Source organism: Oryx dammah, unplaced genomic scaffold (assembly GCF_014754425.2).
Source record: "Oryx dammah isolate SB20612 unplaced genomic scaffold, SCBI_Odam_1.1 HiC_scaffold_25, whole genome shotgun sequence".
NCBI classification, from domain to species: domain Eukaryota; kingdom Metazoa; phylum Chordata; class Mammalia; order Artiodactyla; family Bovidae; genus Oryx; species Oryx dammah.
In genome coordinates, this window is record NW_024070209.1 from 25,322,562 (window position 1) to 25,340,155 (window position 17,594).

Here is a 17,594-nt window from a genome sequence, read left to right on the forward strand (position 1 = left end):
AGCCATATTCTAAACACTCAGCCTCAGTTACTGAAGGTCACTTTTTAAATGGATGAAAACTAATTCTATTCCACTTAGAAGCAAAATAACAAACACCTGCTTGGGGTCAACAGTGAGGACTCTTGTTACTTTCCAGATCAAGGCCCAACTGCAGCACTTGGATGAAGTCAGGTGTCAGTAATTATTGACATTCAGAAGAGCCTTTCAGAGGCTCTGGGAATCTGAACACACACAGCATGCTTCCCTCTACCCACCACTGCTCGATGAGAAAGAAAATCTGGTCTTCTAAGTGAGAGGATGAGAAAGTAGATGTACTAGAGTAAGTTTTAGATGAAACCAAAAGTTGCAAAAACAGCACATGAAGTTTCTGTATATCCCTCACCCAGCTTCCCCATTGCTACACCTTCCACACTATGATTCATCCTCACAGCTAAGAAAACAACTGGCACATTATGTTAACTTTACACACTTTGTTCAGATGTCACTAGTTTTTACCTATTGTCCTCTGTTTCCTGTCCAGGTACCAGGGTATACTGTCCAGGCTCTTCCGGTCTGTGACAGTTGTTTTTGATGACAACAGTTTTAAGGAGTACTGGTCAGATATTTTGTAAAAAGTCCCTTGATTTGGGTTTGTCTGTTTGTTTGTTTTTTTTTAATTGGACTAGGATTATGGGTTTTGGGAGGAAGACCACACAGGTGACATGCCATTCTCATCATATAACAAGGGTACATACTATCACACACTAGCAACATGACTTATCACTGTTGCTATTAGGCTGGATCACATAACGGGGTGGTGTTGGCCAGCTTTCTCCACCGTGGAGTTATTCTCCTCTCTGTCTCTCTGCATGCTCTGTACAAGCAAGTCACTGCATGCAGCCCACACTCCAGGGATGAGGGGAGGGAAGGTAAGCTTCACTTTCTGAAGTAGGCACTGGCAGGTAACTACGTAAATTATTTGGAATCCTTCTGTACCTCTTATCTATTTGTTCAATCATTTATTTATTCATATCGGTATGGGTAGGCAGTAGGTTACAAGCCCACTGCAACATCCTGGAAAAGGCTTACTTGGACTAGCACTTCTAACTGTAATGAGCATACATGTCTAACTGGGGATCTTGGGAAAATGCAGATGTGGATTTAGAAGGTCTGGGGTGGCCCAGGATTGTGCATTTTGGATCAGCCCCAGGCAGTGTTGACGCTTTTGGCCTGGCCCTACACTCTGAGTGACAAGGCTCTCGAGATGGTGCCCGGCTCTTTTGGGAAGGAGTGCCTCTTCTGCTCCACGGCGACCCACCCCATCTCTGAAAGGCCAAGCAAGGAAGCAAAAGGGAAATGTTTTCAATCCTCAGATCTAGTCTCTGGAATATAAACCCCGAGGTCAACTTTTTGGTGTTGCTTTTGCTTTTGTTTTAAATTAATCTGTAGATGGCTTTAGACGCACCACCGCTGCCACTCCTGGCCCAACCTCACACACACACAGGCTACCTCCACTGACCAAACTCATTGTGATTGAGGTGGTGGTGATATCCAACGTTTAACTTCTGGAATGGGGAGGCAGCTGGGAATTGTGTATCTCTATTCACTCTGTACTCTCCTTCAGGAGGAAGAAAGAATGAAAACAACAAAGAAGTAAAAGTGAGGACAAAGGAAGATTACCAAAGTAAAGTATACTTTGATCCAGAATATATGAAGTAATGACCTTGAAGACATCAATGCAAAACAATACGGCCCGCCTCCTTCTTTTTGGCTGTGCCATCCTGCATGTGGGATCTTAGTTCCCCCACCAGGGACTGAACCCACGCCTCCTGCAATGGAAGTGTGGAGTCTTAACCACTTGACTGCCAGGAAGTCCCCCTCCTTCTTCAGGGAGGCCGAGGAGGTCCTGGGGAGGAGTGGGCTACAAGAGCAGCAGCCCTGCTACCGCTTCGAGATTATGGGCTGCAGGGCACTGATACCGGTCTTCAGAAACCTACCACCTCATTTTGAGTCGGTGGGTTACAGATTGGACTGTATCTCCATCTCATTATGAGAAAATGGACTCAAATTTCCATTTTAATTCTAAATGCATACATGCACACGTGAGTGTATGCTCAATCATAAATTTTCATATAAACAACTGCCCTATAACTGTGTTCTAAACAAACATTTGAAAATCAGCCTGATGACTAAATTTTCTCTCAGGCTGATCAATGAATACCACTTTTCAGAATAAAAGAAGCAGTTTGTTAGTTGGACTAGTAAATGTCTCACATACTTAAAAAAATTATAAAACATGAAACTACAACTGTATTTTAGAAACAACATGTCCTGTAATTCAAGAAGAAAGGAAAGGCATAATGTTCCTTTGCTATAAACTGACTTAAATTTGTAAGTAAAACCTGTCTTACCATCTGCATGAAATAGATACTTTTAAAAGTCCTAAATAGTGAATAAGGGGGAAAAATGTCAAATAACACACTTGAGATGTTAATTATACTGATCTCTTTGAAGTGTAACAAAGGTGATGGAATTTTCTGGCACTTATAAACTCTTCAAAGTCACAATTAAAAAAAAAACACGTTAAACCCATTTTATATAAAAAATAACTCCAAACAATTTTAGTTCCCTTTTGGGAAATATGCTTCTCAGGTAGTTAATGAAAACTTCCCCTTCACCTGAAATTTCTCTTTGCTAAGATTAAAAAGGCATCCCAAGTAGGAGAATGACTAAGATCCTAGGGAAAAGAGAGGCTTACCTCTTCAACATGAATATAAGTCAAATATTAAAACATATGACACCTGTACATACCTAACAACTGCCCCAGAGTGCCATTAATTCAAATATGTAACACACATTCCCTTTATTAATAAGAAAAGAAAGTGGAGGATGGAGCAGAAAGGCAACAGTCTACCTTCATTTAGTAAAAAAATTAAAAAAGAAAGGGACCATCTGGAATGTGGAGATTGAGACTTGCTAGGAATCCCCAACAGCATCCTGCACTCAAGAGGGAGGTGGGAGGGGGGTTCAGGATGGGGAACGCGTGTACACCTGTGGTGGATTCATGTTGATGTATGGCAAAACCAACACAATATTGTAAAGTAATTAGCCTCCAATTAAAATAAATAAATTTATATTTTTTAAAAAAACAACAAAAAAAGAATGATCATGAAACTCATCGCACACCGAGGAGATCACAACTAGTGCAGCTTTAGAATAGAATAAGGGAAAAGAGCCGCTTATTGCCCTGAAGCACATCCATCCCCCCTCCCCAGCCCTCTTCTGGAGACCATTAGAGTCAGTGATCTGACCGTTAGAGTCACTCTGCTTCATCTCATTTTTTCACAGCTATCCCCAGAAAACTATCTGTTTCTCCATTTTACAGAATTAGGAATGAAGGTTAAGGAATCTAAGTTGACAGTTGAGCTGGCATTTGAACCCAGACAGTCTTACTCCAGGGCCTTCCCTCCCCTCTCAACTACTGTTACACTGAGACAGAACTGTTAACTGGGAGAAGCAACACAGGTGATGCACAAGGGCAAAGAGGAAACCTAACGGTCTGAAAGTGAAGGTTAAATAAAGTATGAGATATGGGGTTGGAGGAGGGAGTCCAGGGTGGTCAAGCATGTCAGAATGGGCAGCACTGCTCTAGGAGCTAGATGCATACATCATTCTATTGAATAAATGCATTATTATCTGAGGGTCTAATGGAACACAAGAATAAAGATGGCAAAGAAGAAAGACATTTGTATCAACCATTGTACGCCAACAAATTGGTCAACAGGGTAAATGCCTATAAACATGCATAAGAACCTACAAGATTGAATCAGAAAAAAAACAAAACCTGAACAGACCAATAAAGAATAAGGAAACTGAATAAACAATAATTTTTAAAAAACCTCCCAACAAAGAAATTCCAGGATATTGGTTAATTTTATGAAACATTTAAAGACTTAAATCAATCATTCACAAACTCTTCCCAAAAATTTGAAGAGGAAGGGACACTCCCAAGTTCATTTTACAAGATCAGCTTACCCTGATTATCAAAGCCAGGTAAGAATAGTACAAGAAAACAAAACCAAAACAAAAGAAACTACAGGCCAATATCTCTGATCAATACAGATGCAAAAATACTAGTAAACCAAATTCAACAGCACAATGAAAAATCATATACCATAATCAAGTAGAATTCATTTCTGAGATACAAGGATGGGTCAACAATATGCAATATAATGTGACATATCACATTAACAGGAGAGAATATAAAAATCATAGGATCATCTTCCAGATATAGAAAACACTTTGGCAAAATTCAACATCTGCTCACAATAAAAACTCTCAACAGACTGGGTATACAAAGGAACGAACCTCAACATAAATAAAGCCCAAATACAACAAGCCTACATCATACTCAGTAATGGAAGGCTAAAAGCTTTTCCTCTAAGATCAGGGCCAAGACAAAAGTGCCTACTCTCAGTGCTCTTATTCAGCATAGGAATGTGCAAAAACAAAGATGAAGCTAATGATACAGATCTTGTACTACAAGTCCTAGCCAGAGAAAGCAGGCAAGAAAAGGAAATAAAAGGCATCTGAATTGGAAAAGAAGTAAAATTATCTCTGTTTGCACATGACATAGTCTTATATATAGCAAATTCAGAACTCCACCAAAAGAAAACCTGTTAGAACCAATAAATGTACTCAGTCAAGTTGGAAGATACAAAATCAACATACAAAACGAGTTGCACTTTTATCCACCAACAAGGAATTATCTGAAAAAGAAACAATCTCATTTACAGTAGCATGAAAAACAAAATACTAAGAATAAATTTGATCAAGGAGATAAAAGATCTATACACTGAAAACTCTATAAAACACTGGTGAAAAAAATTAAAGACACAAATAAATGGAAAGATATCTCAAGGACCTAACAGAAGCAGAAGAGATTAAGAAAAGGTGACAAGAATACAAAGAAGAAATATACCAGAAAAGTCTTAATGACCCAGATAACCATGATGGCATGGTCACTCACCCAGAGCTGGACATCCTAGAGTGTGAACTCAAGCTAGCCTTAGGAAAATTTCTACAAACAAAGCTAATGGAGGTGGTGGAATTCCAGCAGAATGATTTAAAATCCTAAAAGATGATGGTGTTAAATTGCTGCACTCCATATATCACAAACTTGGGAAACTCAGCAGTGACCACAGGACTGGAAAAAGTCAGTTTTTATTCCAATCCCAAAGAAAGGCAACGCCAAAGAATGTTCCAACTGTCATGCAACTGTGCTCATTTTACATACTAGCAAGGTTATGCTCAAAATCCTTCAAGCCTGGCTTCAGCAGTACATGAACTGTGAACTTCCAGATATACAAGCTGGGTTTTGAAGAGGCAGAGGAACCAGAGATCAAATTGCCAACATTTGTTGGATCATGGAGAAAGCAAGGGAGTTTCATAAAAACATCTATTTCTGCTTCACTGACTATGCTAAAGCCATTGTCTGTGAGGAGAACAACAAACTGTGGAAAACAGACTGGAGTACAAGATCACCTTACCTATCTCCTGAGAAACTTGTATGCAGGTCAAGAAGCAACAGTTAAAACCAGACATGGAACAACTGACTAGTTCAAAATTGGGAAAAGAGTATAACAAAGCTGGATATTGTCACCCTGCTTATTTAATTTGTATGCAGAGTACATCATGTGAAATGCTCTTCAAAATCCAGCTTGTACATCTGAAGTTCTCAGTTCATGGACTGCTGAAGCCTAGTTTGAAGGATTTTGAGCATAACCTCGCTAGCATGTAAAATGAGCACAATTGCGTGGTAGTTGGGACATTCTTTGGCATTGCCTTTCTTTGGGATTAGAATAAAAACTGACTTTTTCCAGTCCTGTGGTCACTGGGCTGGATGAATCACAAGCTGGAATCAAGGTTCCAGGAAAACATCAACAGCCTCAGATAGGTAGATGACACCACTCTAATGGCAGAAAGTAAAGAGGAACTAAAGAATCTCTTGATGAGAGTGAAAGAGGAGGGGGGAAACGCTGGCTTGAAACTCAACATTTAAAAAAGTAAGATTGTGGTATCCAGTCCCATCACTTCACTGCAAATAGATGGGGAAGAAGTGAAAGCAGTGACAGATTTTATTTTCTTAGGCTTCAAAATCACTGTGGATGGTGACTTTAGTCATGAAATTAAAAGACACTTGTTCCCTGGAAGGAAAGCCTAGGCACTATGACAAGCCTAGACACTAGAAATGTGTCTTTTTATCAGTTTGCTGACAAAGGTCTGTATAGTCAAAGCTATGCTTTTTCCAGTAGTCACGTATGGATGTGAGAGTTGGACCATAAAAAAGGCTGAGCACCAAAGAATTGCCAAGCTTTCAAAGTGTGGTGCTGGAGAAGACTCTTGAGAGTCCCTTGGACAGGAAGGAGATCAAACCAGTCAATCCTCAAGTAAATCTACTCTAGATATCCATTAGAAGGACTGCTGCTGAAGCTGAAGCTCCAATACTTTGGCCACCTGATGCAAAGAGCTGACTCACTGGAAAAGAGACTGACGCTGGGAAAGATTGAAGGCAAAAGGAGAAGTGGGCAGCAGAGGATCAGATGGTTAGACAAAATTAATAATGTGTTAGTTGTCTTATCACTTTATAACTTTGCTTTCAAAGAATTACATTATCATATGGTATACCTTTCTCTCTAGTAATTAGAGAAACGAGTATCAACCTATTATCATTGGTAAGCAGTTTTTTAAAAAAAATGTAATGTTTTTGACATTGAATTATGAATATGACTTTAATGCTGTAGGCCATAACAGTTCTATTCATAACGTATAGGCTAGGCTACCAAGAAACAGTCACATTGCTGTTTCTGTGTTATCAATGCATGAATCATTATACCTGTAAATAAGTGTGAATTTCTTTTTCACATTATCTTTTCATTGTTGATGCCTAGTGTCAGTGTTTCGTATCATATAATATTGATGTAGATATTGATAGAAGATTCATTTTGTAAACAGACTGCACACTTAATGGTATTGACAAAGTACAGTAATTACAAATGTACATTTTCTCTTCCTTATGATTTCTTAGTAATGTTTTCTTTTTTCTAGCTTACTAATCATAAGAATATAGCATATAATACATCTATAAATATGTTACTTGACTGTGTTATCATTAAGGCTTCCAGTCAACAGCAGGCTATTAAGTAGAGTCAAAAGGTATTTGTGGGGCTTCCCTGGTGGTTGAGTGGTTCAGAATCTGCCTGCCAATGCAGGAGACACGGGTTCAATCCCTGGTCCAGGAAGATCTCACGTGCCACCAGGCAACTAAGCCCGTGTGCCACAACTGCTGAGCCTGTGCTCTAGAGCCTGGGGGTGGAGTTGCGACTCCTGAGCCCATGTGCTGCAGCCACTGAGGCCCACGTGCCCTAGAGCCTCTGCTCTGCAACAAGAGAAGCCTCCGCAATGAGCAGCCCGAGCACTGCAATAAAGAGTAGCCCCCACTCGCCACAACTAGAAAAACCTTACAAGCAATGAAGACACAGCAATCCTAAAATAAATTATCATTTTTTAAAAGTTATGTATGGGTTTCCCACTGAACGCTGTCAGCACCCCAACCCCACTGTTGTTCAAGAGTCAACTGTACAGAGAAATATAAGAATGTCACGAACAGTAACATGGTTTAAAATAGAAAGATTTTTATTGCTTATTTAAACTTTCTCTTAGGCCTTGGACTGATTTTACTGTAGCCCTCTAAGATGCCTGTCACATTGTCTGGCTATTCTCAACCACTGTTCTTTTGAAGAGCCAACTGAGTCCTCGGTAACTGAAATGCATTGGGTGCTCTAAATAAACTCCAGGACTATGCAACAAGTACATGTGCTCTGCAAGCTCAAAATTGCTTCCCTCATAGAAACTACGAGGCGTTCCTTTTGCCTGTTAGATTGGCAGAACCAAAACCAAACAGCAAATAATACTTTTTTCACGAGATGGAGGCCCACCAAACGAACTGAATCTCCTAATGGGACTGATATTTATAGGAACTCTGGGAAATGACAGGAGCTTGCTAGAGTGCCCACAGTGTGGTGTTTTGTTGTGCTCTGTTCTTAAAGTACATCCAGAATTATCTTCTGTCAAAAAAACCCTCAAATAATAAGGCTGGAAGGGGATGGAAAGTGTGTCTTCCAAGATGAAAAATGAACTCGGAAAAGTGCTAGATTAATCTGTCTAGGAGGATCCTGCGTTTCCCTTTCCCGTTATGAACGTCAAATCTCCGCCTTCAAATGGTAAAAGACTCCGTTGTCTGGCACAGTGTGGCAGTGCTCCTTTCCTTGGGTTTCTGATGGGGCCTGGGGGAGGCGGTGTAATTCAAAACAAAACAGGTGCAAGGAAAAACAACCTGATAGGCAGGAACTCAGCTCTTGAAAATCAGAACTAATTTGAGCTCTTATCATCTTCAGTGTGATCTACAGGAAGGTACAGAATGCTGACTGAGCTGATGAACGTCTTTGTGAAGCATGCTAACCCATAAAGTCAAAATTGCTGAAAATAGACTTATTTCTTTCTCTCTTATGCACACACTCAAGTATCAATAGAGATTATTACATTACTATTTCGACACACAACATTAATTTTTCTAAGGCCCAGTTTTCTGTAGCTCAAAATCCTTTACTCGCCATCTGCATCAGTGGTCCTCACATTTTTTTGGATCATAAACCCCTAACCTGGTGGTGGTCATCGTGGTGGCAGCCGCAGCACCAAAAAGTAATAATATCCAGCAGGCACTGACCACTTACTATGTGCTGGAGACCTCGGAATGCATGACCCGTGTATTAGTTCGTTCATTTAACCTCACAGGCAAACTGGGAGGTAGTTTTATCTGCCCATTTACAGAGGAACAAGTAGAGGCACAGAAATCAACTCGTTGGAAACAGCACAGCTAGTAAGCAGCAGAGCAGGGACCCAGCTGGAGACAAGCTGGCCCCAAAGCCTCTGCTCTGCCTCACGGCATAGAATGCCCCCTCTGAGCACATGCTCCTGGCTTCTGCAGACTTATTCAGAAATTATATAGGGCCTCATTAATACATTGTGTATGTGATACACCTGATATAAATAGTAGTTAAAAAGAAGACAGGCAAGAAACAACATACTAACATGCTCCTGCACACACTTTACTGCCTTACACACCACGCTTTAAAGGCTAGGCATACCATGGCTCCACAGCGCACTCCAAGACTTGACTTGTCTCCTCACTTCCTCTGCAAAAAGCTTCTGCATTGCCCTCCTCTGTGCCTTGGCTCTCACCAAGCCCCTTGTCTCCACCACAGAAAACTAACTGAAAGGTTCTTCCCAAGCCTCTTTGAGCTCTCCTCTCAGACATGCGTTCTTGACCACCTGCCTAGAACAGCGTGTCTCTGGGTAGTGTCTGCGGTGTGGATGGCTTGTTTTCCATGGCAGCTCACAAGCTTCTTGAGGGCAGAAAACATGTCATATATTAACTTTTCTTTGTATTCTCCAGAGAACCTAGCTGAGTGTTATGCACTTAATAACCACACAATAGGACTTCCCTCACGGTCCAGTGGTTAAGACTCTGTACTCCCACTGAGGGGCATGGCTTCAGTCTCTGGTCAGGGGAACTAAGATCCTGCATGCCATGCCACATGGCCGAAACAGAAGCAAACAAATCTTTCCCCAAACCCAAACAAACAAAAATCCCTATGCAACAGCTATCTGCTAAATAAGAGAATAAACAAACTCTCTCCACATTTACTCCCTATCTCTAAGGCCCAGCCACAGACAGTTCAGGTAAGGATCATTCTAGAGCGCGAGGAGGCAATGTGATACGCTCAGATTTGCCTAAGCTCACAGGAACCAAGACAGACTGTGATTCTGCAGGGAAAGGACTTCAAACAGTCCTCTGTAACCTGCATATATAGCATGGGGACCTTACAAAGCATGCAAGCTTCTATGTAACATCTCTCTGGCCTGCGTATCCACCAGTGCCCACTCTACAGGCACTTCCCATGATTACAAGTGAAGTGAAGCAAAGTCAAAGTCGCTCAGTCGTGTCCGACTCTTCAATCCCGTGGACTATAGTCCATGGAATTCTCCAGGCCAGAATACTGGAGTGGGCAGCCTTTCCCTTCTCCAGGGGATCTTCAGTCTTGAACATATACACATGTGTAACTAACCCAATTTCTGGAGAAAAGATGTTTATTCTTTATTTTAAAAAATAATAACATTTTCCTTTCCTCTTGGTGGGATTTGCTCAAGACTTACCTTTTCAAAATGACTATTCTGATGCAGTAAATACTGCTGTCTGCCCTCCTTGCTTACCAATTCCTGATTCTCCTTATCCTACTTGCTCCTTTTGTCTATAGCAGTGATTACTTCTTAATAAATGAGATACCTATTTATTATACTTTATACAATAAATTAGAGTAAGTTTTCTTATAATACCATTTATTATTGCCTGTCTCCCTGCCTCTAGAACTACACTCTTTGAGAGCTGTGATCCTTGAAGCCAAGGTCTGTCTCTTGTTCTCTGATGTATTCTAAGCACCTAGAGCAGTGCTCAATCAACAGCTGAATGAACAAATAGATGGTGTCAACTTCCACTTTACCCCACACCTTGAAAGCCCTGGAGAGAGTCACTCTAGCCCAAAAATGTTTTTTCCCTCTTCCAGAGAAGTTGCTTTAACTCCCAGCTACATTTTGACCAGTCAAACTCATAACCTCTATTACTCTGTTTTCTCATCACTGTGATGGGATTAATAGCCTTCATTCAGAGGAGCCGCTGTAGATCCTCGATACATACACCCCCTCCCAAATATATAAACACACACCCACTCTCTCAATAACTGGCATCTCTGTACATGTGTATATGTATGTGTGTGTGTTATATCTACATACATACTTACGTACGTATACTCTTTTCTACCATTACTTCCCCATCTCTAATTCCAAACAGTACAACAGCCAGGGGATACAGCAACTGAAAAATCTCTGAACTCTACACACCCCTGACTGACATACTGTCAGGACAGAGCACTGGAAAACTGCAGCCCGACATTGGCGAGTGATGGTCACAGCGTATTACTGTCAGTGTTCCAGACCTGGCAGCTCAAAGCTGTCTCCCACACCCAGAATAGGCTCCCTAAATAACACACATTAAATAAAAGCCTTTCGATCTTTATAAGGAAGGGATTAATTCATCTTTAAGAGAAGCATTTTAATTAAAAATGACTTTTCTGGGCTTATATCCAGATAGAAATATATTGCCAAAAGGTAAGATTTAACAAGGGCTAGTTTGTTTGTTTGTTCGAACTTAAAGGCCCAGGGCTTCCCAATCCTTTTCCCATCAAGGCACTTGCAGAATATAACCTTTCATTGGCACTTGGGGATAGAGAGACGCTGCAGGTGACTGCCTGGAGCCTCCCGCCCCTGGAGGCCTCACTCAGACTCCCTGGCTGCTGAAGAAGTCAGTAAAGACTTAACACACGTACAGCCATATGAAGCTCTGCCTTAGTGCTTCTTGGACTGGGGACCTAGCAATTTAGGTTCTTCTCCTTTCACAGGAACACAAGTACTCAGAAAGAATGAGTAAATCTGGCCACTAGTGACAAGAGTGAGCCTTTCTTCATGACTCATTCCAGAAAAAAAAAAAGCACCCTGACCAGCCGTCCATTTATAACTTACAACATCAGCATAATTTCATCTTTTGTTTTTGATTTTCCATTCTGAAATTCTATTTTCTGTGTAGAAAATAAACAACGGAGACAGGCCAAGCTTAGGTCACCAAGTGGAATCTGTCAAGGAATGTTTCATCTCTGGACAGCTCGAGAGAATTTCTACTTTATGTTTCACAATTTTGCACTTTTAAGAAATATGAGAAAGATGTTAAAATTCTTCAAGCATAAGGTGCTGTATTATATGGTCACATTTGAAAACATGGAATTGATCATTCTTCCAAATTCTACTTACTCATGGGTTTTGGTGTAACGATAATAGTAAAAACTCTTTTTTTCCCCCTAAAAACATTTATTTCCTTATTCAGAAAACCCCAACAGAATTTATACTTAAGGCCACCTCCATTACTGACTTTTTATTTGTTTCCACTGCTTCTCTTTACAGCAGAGAATAAAGGGTGGTTGGTCTTATTCCTCTTTCCTGAACAGTGATTCCTTCAAACTACTAGCAGACCAAAGCGGCCCATCATTCTTTCTTTCTTGGTGTTCTGCTTTTCTTTTCCACAAAGGTAACACCAAGATCTACCTCTCTTTTTGTCTTTGTGCTGTCTCTCCCAGCCCAGCACCCCTACACCCACCCCCATAAAGATGGTAACTCTGGCCCTAACACAGAGTCTATCAGGGTTTTACAGACTAAAGCAGAAATCCCTTAGCTTCAGTCTCCTTTTAAGACTGAAGCCTTCATCTTCTGCCATATCTTTGTTTCTGTTATTCATACGCCCCCTGGTCCCTGAGGGTTTAACTGGCTCACTTGGCTTCTAGCCCACAGCTCCCCACACTGGGAGGTAAAAGGCAAACTCATGATTCCACTGAGCCTAGAACAGGGCGGGCATTCCACAGTGAACTGAATTCAATCTTGACCCCTTTTACATGGTCCCAAGCAGCTCCCAGGCCTAGGACCTATACGATTGCCGAAGTTTGAGAGGCCTTGTTACACCCTCAAGGAAGACAGAGGTTTGGCAACTGTGAACTTGGCTATGACCTAGGTCCTGAGGATTCTGTATTTCCAGGTTAGGAGTATTAAATGGGAGACCAAGGAGAAATGAGGGTAAAGAGATGAGCAGAGGGAAGGAAGGTACAGTAAGTACTTTGAAAGGGCTTTTACCAGTTGTAGCTTTGCAGGATCTCACTGGCATCCTTTGTCCCTCTATATAATATGGAAGGACTTCTTTGTTTCCAGTGTTGTAGTATATCAAATTAGACTTAAGCAGACTAATTGAGTGATAAGGGATTAAAAACAGAGCAAAGATAGAGTCTTGATTTGGTTTCCCTAGGCATAAAAAGTCATTATTCACATAACTATCAGGGAGGCAGCAAGTTCTAAACACAAGAGGAGCGTAGGCTTTAATGTCTTCTCTGTACCCTGATTATCTCTGTGACTTTATCTCAAGTCACTTTCCCAGGCTCACCTCAATTTCCTCATCAGAAACACAGAGAATGGTGTGTGTGTGTGTGTGTGTGTGTGTGTGTGGCCCATCCCTGGTTAATATTTCATGTCAACCCAAGGATACAGCAATCCTACTTAGCTCTGCAACTAGAAAGTAGGATCTTTTAAACCCAGAATTCTCAAAGTGCAGAAGTCAAGGCTCCAAATTTAGGGAGCTGAAATAAAAGAATTAAAGTGTTCAACAGATTCTGCTGGTAAAGATGGGACAATGTAATACCAGGAAAGAGACGTGTAGAATTGTGGAGATTATTTGGATTAACTGAAGAAAAAAAGAATATCTTTGCCTAGAACATACATATAAATGCAAAAGTGGTTTTTCTGCTTTAATAGCAGCTGAATTTCCTCAACTGCCCACTTCAGCTTACCCAAATAAAAGAGCTTAATTAAAGAAAGAGCAAGGATTACCTTTTATATGTCTATACCATAGGAAAAATAACTGAAATGGGCAGGAAATGAAAAAACTTTAGAATGCAATCTTTGACTTCAACTAGTATATATTTCCTTATGAAACAACCAAAGGTGAGTTAAGTACCCAAGAACCAGAATAAATCTTTCCTCAGGATTGCTGGCCAAAATCTTCCTCCATGCAAGAGAACTTTGTGAACTCCAACATGATTTCTTGGGAGTGATAAGTAACCGAGCAAAAATGTCAAGTCCCCAACGTGAAGAATTCTGGCAACAAGAACAGATGTTTAATTCTACTTAAAAGACAGGGCAGCCCTGCCAGTGTTGTTCCCAAATGAGGTAATGTCCATGGCTCTTATCTAGTCTTTATTGAGATTTAATGTCATTTACCACTGGCTCTAGTGAACCTGCAGGATAATCTCACCTTTTCTGACATGTGTTACTTACATCCATTTCAATATGGCAATTATGAACCTCTGGTTTTTAAAATGATTAAGGAACAAATCCCACATGTTCTTTCCTTTTTGCCATGTCCTATAATTTGAGCCTTTCTTCCACCATTCCCCAAAATTCAGAGCTCAGCATATTTCTTCTTTGCAAGGTATACTACAGAGATAACTCTGAGGTTTAATATATTTATGTAAACATTTTTCAAAGATGTCAAAATTTATAATTCAAGAAAATGATCTGTGAAAGAATTTGTTTTCTGATTACAAAATGATTTCCTGCTTTTGAAAAAAATAACAACTTTCTATTTACTTAGCTGGCTCTGAAAGTCCCATGGAGATGACTATTCCTTTCAAGCCCTAATATCGCTTTTCCAGGTGCAGGTCCTTTACTGATTTCAAAGGTAGCTTTATGCAGAGGAGGAATCGATATGCTACAGAAGGGAATAAGGAAGAGAGCCCTCCCCATCTTAACCCCTCCTGCTTCCCCCACAAAGAACAACAGAGCGAAGAGAACTATTGCAACAGACGAGACACCCGAATAGACATGACAGAAGGATTTTCACATGCCTTTGACTTCCTTTTTTCAACCAGGGTATAAGCCAATCTTGGTAAAGACAGGAATCTGTTTGACAAACACAAACACAATACCGAGCACCCAACACCCATATAGTTGTTGTTTTTTCCAACAAGCCATTCATTTCCCTAACACTCAGGAACAAGAGCAATAGCCACAAGCACCCCAGCGTTTGAGGATTTTGACTTTCCCACAGAAGAAGTAACTCTGAGAACAGCAAAGGCAGCCCAGAGACAGAGTAAAAGACTGTATGTTGTTGCTGGATAGACCGGCAGAACGCAAGCCAGACCTTTTCGAGGTGAGTATGGGGAATGAGGCTGGGAGGCCCATTTATACCGCTGGTGGAAGAGCAAAGAAACAATGTCAGTCTCACTGCTTCTAAGTTTGGCCAAGAGTGGCTCTTCAGTAAAGACAACTGGATGCCCCCCGACAATCCGAACCTTCCTTCTAGCTCAGCTGCATCCCCTATGCGTCTCTGAAAAGCCTGTTTTGCATGACTCATTACTACAGACTCCCTTCAAAGAAACAGCGGAGTCTGACAAAACTGTGTGGGCCTCAGGGTACCATCTTCATAACCAAGATAATGACCCCTACCCCTCTCCATCACAGGGATACAGTGAGGACCAAGGGAGATGAATGCTTAGGAGTTTGTACTAAAGAAATCACCGACAATCCATAATGCACATAACAGAGGCCAGAGCATCTGGTCTGGGACGCTTGGGAGTTGCACCATCTTTTCAGGAGATTTGTAAGATTAAACTATTTTCAAAATGACACTGAGACATTACTTTCCTCTTTCATTCTTATTCTCTCCCAAGTGTACAGTGGAGTCTGCCAGAGGCTACAAGGTGTGTGATGATGTCACCCCTCTAATGACTAATGGAATGTGTGCTCATGAGTTCCTGTGTTTTATTTTCTATTTTAGTTTCTAATTAAATATCGATAGACAAAAGCCACTTGGGATGCTCAGAAACTTTCAAGAGAGTGAGGAGATCTTGAGACCCGTTTGAGACCTGCCACCCTAGAAGTTTTGTCCCACCCAACCCTGCAGTTCCCAGGTGGACTGACTCTCAGCCAGTCTGAGTCTTTCTAAATGCTGTTCCCTCTGAAGCGTGGATATCCTTCTCCCTTTCCCTTGGCTACTTTCCACTCTCTTCTTAGATGTCATTTTCTCTGGGAAGCCTTTCCTGACATCCCCAGGACCAATCCGGTGGCACTAAGCACACTCATATTCTGGTCGTCTTCTTTCAATAAATTTATTTATTTAGTTTCGGCTGCACTGGGTCTTCGTGGCTGCACAAGGGCTTTCTCTTTGTTGAGGTGAGCAGGTTTCTCACTGCGGTGGCTTCTCTTGCTGTGGAGCACAGGCTCTAAGGCTCATGGGTGTAGCTGCCCCATGGCATGTGGGATCTTCCTAGACCAGGGATCAAACTCATGTCCCCTGCATTGGCAAGCATATTCTTAACCACTGGACTACCAGGGAAGTCCTCTTTTTTAGTGTCCTCAACTCCTTCAACACAAGAACTTGGTCTTTAGTTTGACTTTGACACAGTAGTATAAAGAAGTCACTCAACAAATAAATACTTGTTGAATATATACAACAAACAAGGAAGGAAGGCAAAAACCAGGTTTCTTTTACATTCTCGACTAGACAGAATTAGCAACTAAAAACATCAGTTTTCATTTTAGCACAGATTAAAACTATGAATAATAATAATATTTATGTATCTTTCTATGGACCAAGTACTATTATAAGCACCTTATATGCATTAATTCATTTATTCTTCACAGAAATCCCTAAGAGGTATATACTACTATTATTATCCTTGGTTCAAAAGAGAAGACACAGATGTATAGGTATTGAGTGGTGGATCTGAAATCGACACCCAAACAAGACCGGATCCAGAGTTGCAGGCTTTAACCACTCTACACACCGCCTGCAATGTCAGCAGTGTGGACTGCAGGCTTAGAACATATATTTGGATCTCAAGGCCATCTCTCAAATCTGTTCACAAATCAGAAGCATGACCTGATATTTAAATCCCAGCCCAGCCCCACTCCACATCGGCCACATGAACAGCAGACCCCACTAATACCAACCTATCCCCATATTTACAGCCAGGGTTTAAAAAGGACTGTTTCAATAAGCAGTCTATTTCTCAATCATTTATTGTACTTGAGTCTTCCCTAGAAGAAATGTTAAGTTAAAAGCAGTAAGTCATTCTGCTTATTTATTCAAAAGACAAGTCTCCCTTGTAGCACAGAGAATATAGGAAAGAAGGGTTTGACATGTAATGTACTAAGCTGCCTGATGTGTATCAAGGAATGCTCACAACTTTACTGTGAACAGGGAGTAGCCCAGAATGTTCTTCAGGCATACTTGATGGAAAAGACACAGCTTCTTTAGAGAGGAAAACCAGATGGAAAAGCAGGCCATAGAAAACCTAGGTTTTAATGCAAAAGATGTTCTGACTGAATCGCACTGTGACACTGCATTCATCTTTATGATGAAAAAAAGCTCACCTAGGAAACACTTGTTCTTTCAGCATTAGAAAGCAGATCTACGCATAAAGTGAAAGGCCTGTGCATCAAATCGTCACCTGCTAACAGCACCAAAGTTCATCTTGCAGTATTTGACAAAAGCCATAAAGACTGACTTTACTTACTTGGAGAAGTGTCCCATGAATATGGTTTTGCCGGAAACACTGGTCAGTGCAGTCAGGGAGTTTGGCCAACAGAGTTTGGATGGTATTAGGGATTTCGTCCATCGTAACAAACGGGACCAAGGCACGTGCTGCCATTTCACGGGAGCGGTAGACAGGTGAGTGACCACATCTGAGAGGAGACAGAAACACAAGCCCATTCAATACACATCTCTACATCCACACCTTTGTGCATGCTGATGTTCTATTCGGCTCTGGCTGAGACATCCCACGGCAGGGATGGGGGAAGGAGTTGCTTCCGATCCCAAAAGATGCTTTTATACTGCCCTGATT

General features: G+C 41.1%; 1 protein-coding gene across 2 annotated transcripts in view; it reads right to left on the minus strand.

Moving 5' to 3' along the window:
- The window catches only part of THADA (THADA armadillo repeat containing), a 328,900-nt gene that overhangs the window by 132,292 nt on the left and 179,014 nt on the right, over window positions 1-17,594 (minus strand). For both annotated transcript variants that reach the window (XM_040224708.1, XM_040224707.1), the window contains one exon: window positions 17,265-17,433. In XM_040224708.1, the coding sequence (XP_040080642.1) occupies window positions 17,265-17,433 (169 nt within the window). The remainder of the gene's footprint in view (window positions 1-17,264; window positions 17,434-17,594) is intronic.